Genomic DNA, 12,080 nt, shown 5'->3' on the forward strand with positions numbered 1-12,080 from the left:
TGATTCATTGTTCTCATTTCTCATAATAACCAAGTGTTCTCACTTGAGTCGTCCCCTATATATATATATATATATATATATATATATATATATATATATATATATATATATATATATATATATATATATATATATATATATATATAATGAATTTAATTATTAAACGCCGTCTAATAAAATATACACTATTAATATATTATAATTATTTTTAATTATGAATTAGATATGATTATACTAAAAATATATTGAATAATATAACAATTGTAGTTGATTGGCAATATAAAATAATTTACATAAGTTTATATATAAATATAAATTAAATTCATGGAAAATTACCTACAATTTTTAAAAATGGAATCTAGAGAAAACCCAAATGTTTTTAGAAATTTGAAAAAGTAACTAAAAAACAATTATGAATTAGATATGATTATACTAAAAATATATTGAATAATATAACAATTGTAGTTGATTGGCAATATAAAATAATTTACATAAGTTTATATATAAATATAAATTAAATTCATGGAAAATTACCTACAATTTTTAAAAATGGAATCTAGAGAAAACCCAAATGTTTTTAGAAATTTGAAAAAGTAACTAAAAAAACAATTATGAATTAGATATGATTATACTAAAAATATATTGAATAATATAACAATTGTAGTTGATTGGCAATATAAAATAATTTACATAAGTTTATATATAAATATAAATTAAATTCATGGAAAATTACCTACAATTTTTAAAAATGGAATCTAGAGAAAACCCAAATGTTTTTAGAAATTTGAAAAAGTAACTAAAAAAACAAAATTATTCCAAGTGGTTTTCATTCAAAGGCTACGTGCAATGCATGGCCACGTTTGAACTCTTCAAAGTCAAAGTCATAGTTTTGTATATGTGAGACTATACCAACCCAACCTCACTATTCTCTCACAAGCCATGTGATATTTTTACCCTGAAATTCCATCAAGACTAATATAATGGAAAAAAAAAAACAAATTAGTCTTTCAAATTTATTAAAATTATGACTCTAAAGAAAACATATAAATAAATATTCACAAAAATACAATATATGATTGATCAAAGAGATGGGTCATAATCATCAATACCTTTTCCAATACTCTAACAATGTGAATGTCATATTTTTCTATAAAATATCTAAAACATATACATAAACATATCTATAACCACAAACTATACCAAACAAACAAACAAACTATATAAAGGACTATAAAACTTAGTAACAAGAATTACCAAACCAAACATATTACAATGTCTTATGAATCCAACAACCTTCACTTTATCTTGGTTCCTCTCTTTGCTCAAGGCCACATGATCCCAATGATAGACATGGCAAGGATCCTAGCACAACAAAATGTGACAGTCACTTTACTCACAACACCTCAAAACACTTCAAGGTTTCACAAAACAATCCATAGAGCAACAAAATCAGGCCTTCCAATCCACCTCCTAGAACTTCCATTTCCATCTCAAGAAGCTCAACTTCCATTATCCTGCGAAAATCTCGACGCTTTACCATCAAGAAACCTACTCAGAAACTTCTACAATGCACTTCACATGCTTCAAGAGCCTCTAGAAGATTACATCACAAACCATACTCTCCCACCAAGTTGCATTATTTCTGACAAATGCATCTCTTGGACATCCTTAACGGCAAGAAAGTTCAACGTTCCGAGACTTGTTTTCCACGGCATGTCTTGTTTCTCATTGCTCACCTCGTACAATATCAAACTTCACAATGCTCATCGCTCGGTTGATTCTGACACCGACCCTTTCGTGATCCCTGGAGTAATGCCTCAGAGGATTGAGATAACAAGAGCTCAACTTCCCGGAACATTTGTTTCTCTCCCCGATCTCGATGACTATAGAGACAAAATGCATGAAGCTGAAATGTCTTCACATGGAGTTGTTGTAAATAGTTTTGAGGAGTTAGAACAAGGTTGTGCTCAAGAGTATGAAAAAGCCATGAACAAAAGAGTTTGGTGCATAGGTCCAGTTTCTTTATGCAATAAAGAGAATCTAGATAGGTTTGAGAGAGGAAACAAATCTTGTATTGAAGAGAAACAATGCTTGGAATGGCTTAACCTAAGGGAAGCAAGGTCAGTTATTTATGTATGTCTTGGTAGTTTATGTAGACTTGTTACATCACAATTGATAGAGATTGGTTTAGGTTTAGAATCATCAAATAGGCCATTTATTTGGGTGGTTAAAACTAATCTAGAGCTAGAAAATTGGTTAAAAAGTGAAAATTTTGAGGAAAGGGTTAAAGGAAAAGGACTTTTGATTAAAGGATGGGCACCACAAATTTTGATACTTTCTCATCCTTCCATTGGAGGATTCTTAACACATTGTGGATGGAATTCAACTATAGAGAGTGTGTGTTTTGGGGTGCCAATGATAACATGGCCTTTATTTGCTGAACAATTTGTGAATGAAAAGCTTATTGTTGAAGTTCTTAAGATTGGAGTTGGGATTGGTGTTGAGGTTCCTGTGAGGTTTGGTGATGAAAAGAAAGCTGGGGTGTTGGTGAAGAAAGGTAGAGTTGTTGAAGTTATAGAGATGTGTGTGGAAGGAGGTGTGGAAGGAGAAAAGAGGAGGTGTAGAGTAAAAGAACTTGGAATTATGGCTACTAAGGCTTTAGATAAGGATGAAGGTTCTTCTCATTTTAACATTTCATGTTTAATTCAAGATATTATAGATTATCATTCTAATAAAAATTAACTAGAGTTTTTTTTTGAGTGATCTACTTTATTTTATGAGATGAAATTAGATATTTGTTGGTGAAGAAAATTGATTTTGATATAGGAAGGGATTATCTTTGTTGGTGAAGAAAATACCTCATGGTTAAGAGGTATTTTCTATGTGTGTATGATTTGTAAAAGAAAAACTATGTGTGTATCATTAACATGCCAATTCTTTAATATTGAATTTCAAAATTCTAGCTATTAAATTATAGTATTTCTATTAGAGGTTTTCAAAATCAAACGGCCCAATAAAAAACTGTAAAATTGAACTGAACAAACTATAAAAATTCGTATTTCATTTTGATTTATTTAAGTTATTTTTTAACAAAATCGTGCGGTTCGGTTCGGTTTGCGGTTTGTAATTTACAAACCGAACCAAACTGCATTAGGTTACAACCAACGTCTAACTCAAACTCAAACCTATTTCCTTATTCTTACGATTACAAATGATTTTTCCTTTCTCACTCTAAAGGTTTTATTTAAGTCTTCTCAAATCTCACCTAGCGGTATCACACATTTTCTCATCTTCTTTTCTAATTACATATCATATCACATCTTCTTCTTTAGTCTCTCGTTATCTTAAATTGTTTCTTTTTCATTTTATTATTTTTATTTCGTTCTCTCTTCCAATTATGTTTTTAACGCTCCTCTTATTCTCTAATCTCTCATCTCTTTTGCTCTTTCTTTTTCATCTTCTCTAATCTTTCACTCCTTTTTTTTTCTATTTCATTATAATATTTTTCTATTATTTTATGCTACTATTTTATGTTTTTTATTCCACTTTTATCTAATCTTATTTCTGTATATTAAATGAAAAGTTATTGTCCAAATTTAATGAGTTTTGTTGTTATTTGATAATGCATAAATGATTAAATACAAAGTTATATCGTCATCTATATGTGTATGTATGACTCAGTATTTTAAAAAAAAACAAATCAATCCAAACCACATTGGTTTAGTTTGATTTTGTTCGATTTTATTTTTAAAAGTCAACTGAATTAAACTGAACCACATATTTTTTTCTCTTACGGTTCAGATAATTTTTTATGTAAAAACCGCTCAAATCGCACCGCGAACACCCATTTCTTGTTTTTAAATTAAAAACTATGTGATACTTATCAAATAATTAAATTAAAAACTATGTGATACTTATCAAATAATTTTAATTTCACACTTTCTAATCAATTAGATTATATATCAAGTTAAAAAATAAAATATTAATTGAAATTATAAAAATATAAGATAATAAAATATTGGAGGAAATTTGAATTTTATACTTCCGATTGCATTTCAAACTCTTATTATTGAGTAGAAATTTTAAAATAAAAATTATGTATAAAAATATAAGATAACAAATTGCAACACCCCAATTTGTTCCTACTCTTATGTGAAAGGATTATTAAATGTATTAGAATACTAAAGTTTTCCTTTAGATTTAGATAATCTTGTGTTATGTTATTTTATGTCTTTTAACCTTATATATTTCTTTTTGGTGAATTCTTATCTACCCAACTCAAAAAGTTGGGTAAAGTTACCTCCTTTGTAAAATGCTTTCAAAACTACAAATAATTATAGTATTTAATAAATAATTAAATGTATTAAAGTTATATGGTATCATGTGATTGGTTGGAGGTACACTACCCAACTTTTTGTGATGGGTAGAGAAATTGTCCCCTTTTTGCAAAGCCAAAAGAAACTAAATATTATAAATAACCAGAAGGCATAAGAGATGTCTTTGTCACACCAGTACCACATACAATTACAACTTGCTCCTTAACTTATAGTTGCAAAACAACTTACCCACCAATACACCCCTAAAACTATCCATATAATTTAAAGACAGCAATACTATTAAGCCTACTTATTGCTCCACTAGCCAATACAAGATAAATTCAAATGCTCATCACTCCACTGCCAGCATAAGCTGATAATAATCTACTCCCGCTACGGAACGACTACCTACAAGAATTTATCTGGGGCAGGCGAGATTCATTAAAAAACGCAGCCATAAAACAGTCCATGACATGATAAAAAACGCAGCCTGTTCGGAGCCTCCACCAGGCAGGACCACCACTCCTACAACGGAAATTTTGCATAAAACCACTTATACAGATCACGACTTAGCAGCCTCAAAGAAACCTAATAGCATTGTGATGAAGCTCTGTCTCCCACCTCAGCAAAATGACTCGTGAGTTCTGTCCACAACTATTCTAGATGCCCAAATTGTCGTAAAAACTGTTCAGCAATTCTCAGTCTAGGTTAACACCTCTAGCCCACTCAGTTTATCCATCCGAGGCATTCTTTCGGATTAGATATCCACTGATAAAGGGAGTAATGAAACTCTTTAGTCTTACTCTTTAACCACCTCCAAGATAGCAAATGAATATAATCTACGATCTCTTCAACACGGCATCTGCTGTTTCTGAAAACTTTACCATTACGTCTCCTCCAAATACTCCAAATGCACGCGTACCAAATGGCTTGAAATTTCTCCCGGGAACTCCTTCCACCCTTACACAGCCCTGCAAAATGGAAAAAAATTTGTACAGCAGAATTATGGAAAACAGCAGAAATTTTCAACCATTTCAGAGTATCATTCCATGTTGTCGAGGCTAACGGGCATTCAAAAAAGATGTGTGCCACACTTTCCTCTTTTCCGCATCCGAATGGGCAATACTTTTGAGATTCGTCCAGAATTCCTCTTTTAATTAAGTTGTCCCTCGTCGGTATTTTGTTTTGACACATCCTCCACACCAACATTGACACTTTTAATGGCACGATTTTGTTCCACACAGCCGCCAACTTCCTCTCCTCGTTGTTACTAATGAGAGAACCGTCCAATATCGCCGCGTAAGCTTCCTTAACCGAATAGACGCTTTTAGCCCAAATCCACTTATCTTTCACATTTTCTTTCAGAGTTAATCTTTGAATCATAACTTCAATTTCCTCCTTTAATCTTATATTGTCTTCATCCAAATTAGTTATCCATCTATCAATCCAAACCACTTCCTCTCCCTCCTTCCTAATTGAATCGCTGACTGATATTTCCTTGTCTACCGCTACAGTATATAAACCTGGATACACATTCTTCAAACTTCTCCCTTCGGCCCACGGGTCCTCCCAAAACCGAGTATTCTTTCCATCTCCAATTTCTCTGGTAACATTATGCTCAAACCAATGAGCTTTAACACCTCCCTCCCCTCTATCAATAGATTGAATATCCCTCCACCACAACGACTTAAATATTTCGTTCCTAATCGCCTCGTGATCTGATCCCCCGTACTTACTCTCTAATAATTTTACCCACAACGACCCTTTTTCAACGAGAAATCTCCACTTCCACTTTCCTAATAAGGCTAGATTGAACACCTTTAGATTTTTTATTCCCAACCCTCCCTCTTCTTTATCCCGACAGATTTTATCCCACCTAACCCAATTAACTTTCCTCTTTTCTGTCCCCCCACCCCAAAGAAATTTTTTAAAAAGACTTTCGATATTAGTAATGATACCCGACGAAGCCTTGAAGACAGACAGGTAGAGAATACAAGACGGATTTCAGCAGGATAATACGACCACCTATTGACAGGTAATTAATGTTCCAAGAGGCCAGCCTACGTCTCACCATATCGACCATTGATTTCCACGCTTCCACCCTCCTGTGGTTATCTCCTACTGGAAGTCCTAAGTATTTGAATGGGGAAGCCCCAACCTTGCAGTTTAAGAACTCAGCAGCCTCTTCCAACCAAGAAATATTAATGTTAACTCCAATCAACGAACTCTTGTGAAAATTTACTTTAAGTCCTGATACCAGCTCGAAAAGTTGTAGGATTTCCTTGATCGCCCATATGTTCTTCCAACTTCTCTTCCCCACAATTATAGTATCGTCGGCATATTGGATGTGTGACACTTTCACATCCCCTTTACCAACCTCGTACTCATCAAACAACTTCATTTGGATGCTTTTCACCATCATCGTATTAAAGCCTTCAGCCACCAGCAAGAAGAGAAAAGGGGATAGAGGATCCCCTTGTCTCAAACCTCTCTCCATCATAAATTCTTTAGTAGGGTTCCCATTTACCAAAATTGACACTGAGACAGTTCGTAAACATTCAGAAATCCAACCTCTCCATTTTCCATTGAATCCCATTTTTTCCATCGTAAAATCAAGAAAATTCCAATCCACCGAATCGTATGCCTTTTCAAAATCTGCTTTGAAGAATACAGCTTCTTTCCCCCTCCTCTTAGCATCATCCACTATCTCATTCGCAATAAGAATACAATCGAACATTTGTCTCCCTTCCAAGAAAGCAAATTGCGATTCTGATATGACTTTATTTACCACTTTCTTTAACCTGTTTGCAAGGATTTTAGCTAATACTTTGTACATACAGCCGACAAGCGAAATATGTCTGAATTCAGTCAGCTTCACTGGATTCTCAACTTTTGGAATTAGAGTTAAGAAGGTGTTGTTTGCTCCCCGAACTAACCGACCATTTAAATGAAATTCTAAGACAAATCTAATAAAGTCTTCCTTGATCACATCCCAAAATTCTTTGATAAACCCAAAATTTAAGCCATCCGGTCCGGGAATCTTCGAGCTATCGCAGTCCCAGACAGCTCTTCTGATCTCGTCAACTGAAAATTTTGCTATAAGAGCTTCGTTATCCTCCCTGCCAATCCTTTTGAATTCTGCATCACTAAAAACAGGTCTATTTGCCATTCTGTTCTTGAATACTTCCGAAAAGTGATCAAAAATTCCTTGCTTAACCTCCTGAACACTCGTTAGCTTTGAATCTTGTGACTCTATACATGTAATTTCGTTAATCTCCCTTCTCTTTACCATACACCGATGAAAGAATTTCGTGTTGGCGTCTCCTTCTTTAAGCCATTTCATCCGCGATTTTTGCCACATGATGCTTGTCTTCATCCTAGTCCATGAATATAGTTGTGCCGACGTTTCTCTTTTGAATATTACCTCATCTGTGGTTAGGTCTGAAACTTCACTTTTCAGCTCCAATTCATTTAATTTCTTCTTTGCCTCTTCAATTTCTCCGTCCAAGTTTGTTGCATGATTCTCGCTCCATTCTTTGATCAGTCTTTTAATCATCTTTATCTTCTCTTTGAGTACATATCCGCCCCAGCCTTGGACTTCCATTGACCTCCATGCTTCTTCCACAAACTTATGATAAACTGGTAGCTCTTTCCAATAATTGAACAGACGGAATGGTCGGATAAGCCTTTCTTCATACACCATTGGACACAATCTGGCCATTGAAGTAACCATTTCTCATACATTAAAAACCTGTCAATTCTGCTCATTGCCGACCCATCCAGCTTTGACCATGTGTAACGCCTACTTCTTAAAGGTAAGTCTACTAGTTAAGTCTACTTTGACCATGCGTTAAAATCTCCCATTATGCACCATCTTTCCTCCTTCTTTGATTTTATTAGACCACTAAGAATTGTCCACAATATTCTCTTGCTTCGGGCATCGCATGGAGCGTATACATTCACAATGAACACCTGTAAGCCTTCTGGACCCCATACTCCTTCCACTCCACTGTAGTGGTCGCCTTCGAATTTTGATTGCTTAGAGAATATTTTAGTGTTCCACATCGAGAGCAACCCCCCTGATCTCCTTTCAGCGGCCTTGAAAGTATAGTCACAATCTGTCGATCCCCACATATCTTCGCAAATTTTCTTATCCACCATCGCCATCTTAGTTTCTTGGATGCAAACAAAGTCTGGATTGTTTGTTCTTATCAACTGATGCACTTCCTTCTTTTTAACAGCTCCACCTAGCCCTCTTAAATTGTAGCTAATAATCTTCATAAATTTATTTGGACACCTATTGCTCTCCTTCGGGCTCTTATTGCTCCTTTAAGTGTTACCGGAACACTCTCCCCTGACCTTTTCTGCAGCCTTTTTATCTCTCTCCTCATTCTCACACAACTTACCCAGCATCTCCCCCTCTTTCCCTAAATTAGAAATTCCAATTTTACTTCCTAAGTCCCACACTCCCTTTGAAATTTCTGAAGCGTTTCCATGGACTAAACCCCAAGATTTAAGTTCATCACACCTAGCAGATTTAGAGGGAACCGAAGAAGATGTTACCTTACTTTTGTTTGCATGCCTTTTATTCTGTCTATCCTTCCCTAATTCCTTTCTCTTTACTCTAGACTTTCTCTTTTCCATTAGAATCAACCTCCTCATTTTTCTCCTTTCTTTGGATGTAGCTTCTTTCGATGTCTCTATTACAATGCTCTCTGTGATTATTGGGACTGTTTCAACTGTTGAATCAACCAGCTTCGTTCCTGCTACTGAATTCTTCGCAAGCTCCTTGTCAATTTCGAGCAATCGGACCGCATCCCCTTCACAGTTACTGCAATTATTAGTTGTTTCACCAGGACTTTTTGTGCTTCAGCCGGTATGCTTTGATAATTTCCTTCTGAACCCGAACCAATATCTATTATCTTATCTTCAATGCCATCTCCCTCCTCTTCATTCCCATGTGTCATTCTCTGATCATAATAGGAACTGGGCCGATTTATTGTTTCCTTTTGGGCTGTGCTAACTGATTCACCACCCGCAATGCACTTTTTGTTTTTGGCAAGTTCCATTTGGGCTAGCAATTCCAATTGGGGCCCAATTATGTTAAACCTATTTTCTGAATTCGTTAGCACCACTGCTTCATATTTTTGACGATCTGCATTGCCTAGGCTGGGTCCCACTAAACTGCACACTACTATACCTCCTTGATTATGTTCGGTGCTCCAGACTTCGGGAGTATGAAAATCGCTTCCTTCCATATGCAGCTCATTAATGTTCATGATTTTGTCGTAATTAATTTCCAACTCTTCCAATTCAGCTTCGTCTTCCTCCTTCATCTCTCTCATGGCTAATGGATTTTCCTTCATCTCTGAATCAAAATCTTCGTCTTCAGAAAACTGGTTGTTTGAATGTTTCGCAGTTTGGATGTCTATTGGGCACACATATGCTTCCTCTTCCATTTTAATGCTAAAAATATGACCATTCACCTTATCCTGAACTACATTATCTAATGATTCCATCGAGGTTAATCTTACAAGGCATCTGGCATAATCAAACCTACTCTTCTTCTCTGTTGCATTATCCAAGGATACCAGACTCCCCTTACTAATAATAAGCTTTTCGAAGATTTTTTTATTCCAAGCGTGAATTGGGACTCCATAAATTTTGATCCAAGTACACCTGACGTCCGTTAATGCTTCTGGATACCACTCATCTAATCTTATGAACCAGTGTTGGAAAAATTCCTCTGCATCTTTGACCAGAGATCGAAAGTCCTCTTCCTCTTGAACATTAAAGAATACTCTGTTCCCCCCATTGGTATCACCTCTAGTGAAAGGATGTCTACGTCCATCATTTTTTGTTGAAGCATCGAGACCTCGTCTAAGTTATGGACTCTTCCCACAAACCCCTTCTTTGCCCACTTAAGGTCTTCCTCTTCTGCATTATATTCTATCCTCTTCCATCCTTCATCCAGCATCTTATTCATCATAAGATGATTGTCACCATTATCCCCTTTTTGATTAGCATTTTGAACCACCTGGGCATAGCTAGTACTAAGTGAACGAAATTTTCGAAAAGATTGCTCATTGTTCTTCCTTATTCCTTCATCTCTACTGCTTACATTCACTTGTTTTCTGTTCTTCTCAACATGCTTCCATTCTTTGACAGAAGGCTGCATCTTCTTCCTTGTATATTTTACTCTTCGATCAAATCTTGATATATTAGCCCACACTTTGTATGATCCAAACCATGTGTTTCTAAGCTTCTCTTCTATCCTCTTTGTGTCTGTAACCCCTGAAAATCTTGCAAAGCCAAAAACTTTCCCCTCCTTGTTTTTCTTTCTAGGTATGAATAAATCCACCATCTCGCCTATTCTTGAGAATTTTGCTTTCACTTCTCTCAAACTGATTCCCTCCGGAATGTTTGTGAAATAACATGTTGTAGTGCTCCTAGTATTATCCTCGTACCCGTCTTGCTTCTTGTCTATTTGTCCCTGTCCTTTTTTCTTCTTGTAGCTCACGTAGGTTCATACCCTTGCATCTCTCTCTCTTCCAACTCTCGCACTCTCTCTCATCTCTATCCTTATATATTATTTTTCTGACTTATGTGTGGTGTTAGGATAATAGTTATGCATACTCCACAGGGTGGGGCCGGTCCTGTGCATGTGGTGTTACAATAATAGTTATGTATACTCCACAGGGCGGGTCGGTCCTGTGCATGTGCCGTAAGTGCTACAGCAAAGAGTCTCAAAATTTGGGAGGCCCCAAATTTTAGAAAGATTTAATTTTTTTTTCAAAAATATTAATTAAAATAAATAAAATATTATAATAAAAATTTAATTAAAAAAATGCTATGATCAAAATTCAATACATACAAAAACTGAGATAAATCAAAACTTAAAAAAATGATAATTAAATATATTACCGATTAATACATAATTATATATCTTATGTGTTTGTTTTAATTATTTTAATTGTATTTATATTTAAAATTTGGGCCTATTTTTGAAATTAGAACGGGGCCTATACGTTGATTGGGTTGGCCCTGATACTCCACTATTACAGAAACGTACTTTATATCTATTAGAAATTGCGGAATTTTTATCGATCTAATTGATTGTGGTGAAAAATAATAGCATGTTACCTTTTTTTGGGTTGAGTATATGTTTTTGACTGGTTCTCGGTTGAGTCTGTTAATCAAAGGGGGAAATGCTACTTTTATACTCGGTTGGTTTTAATAACTGTTTTGTATCGGTCAAAGACTCGTGACTCATTATGTCGGTCAAAGACTCAAGATTCATTATTCCGTATCTGCCAAAGGCTTGACAAAATGAGGTCTATTATCCAACATGTTATGTCAGACCCAAGGTCTAAATACATTCGTAAAGGGTTTCCAGGTACACTATCTCTAATCTTCACTTTCACTATCACTATTTTGAACCCTAAAATGACTTGAGCATTGGAGTGCTAACCATGCAGGTTCTTCCTTAAGTCCACCATATCAGAGATGACAAACACCGATTAACGACATTGCATCAAGACCGATACCTAAGGATGGCAATGGACAGAGTTTGGGCATGGTACTATAGTACTCGTCCACATACTCGTAGTTTGAAAAAATTGTACTCGAGCTCATACCTGCGGAGGCAGCAATGTTCATACCTGTACCCCATATGTACCTTAATATATGTACCCATTTTCCCGCGTTTGTAGTAAAATTAAATCAATTAAATACAAAATATCATATAATTTTAAGTTTTTTTAA

The 12,080-nt window shown here is 35.1% G+C and overlaps 1 protein-coding gene across 1 annotated transcript; it reads left to right on the top strand.

Annotated features, from left to right (window-relative positions):
• The first annotated feature begins 1,215 nt into the window (after window positions 1-1,215).
• Window positions 1,216-2,957, top strand: LOC131646574 (UDP-glycosyltransferase 73D1-like). The gene has a single exon (XM_058916583.1). It carries the CDS (start codon window positions 1,273-1,275, stop codon window positions 2,740-2,742), a length of 1,470 nt encoding a protein of 489 aa, XP_058772566.1. The 5' UTR covers window positions 1,216-1,272; the 3' UTR covers window positions 2,743-2,957.
• The last annotated feature ends 9,123 nt before the right edge of the window (window positions 2,958-12,080 follow it).

This window comes from Vicia villosa, linkage group LG2 (assembly GCF_029867415.1).
Source record: "Vicia villosa cultivar HV-30 ecotype Madison, WI linkage group LG2, Vvil1.0, whole genome shotgun sequence".
Lineage (NCBI taxonomy): Eukaryota > Viridiplantae > Streptophyta > Magnoliopsida > Fabales > Fabaceae > Vicia > Vicia villosa.

Coding starts and splice junctions, on each gene's coding strand:
- LOC131646574 (XM_058916583.1), top strand. CDS start 1,273: ATGTCTTATGAATCCAACAACCTTCACTTTATCTTGGTTCCTCTCTTT.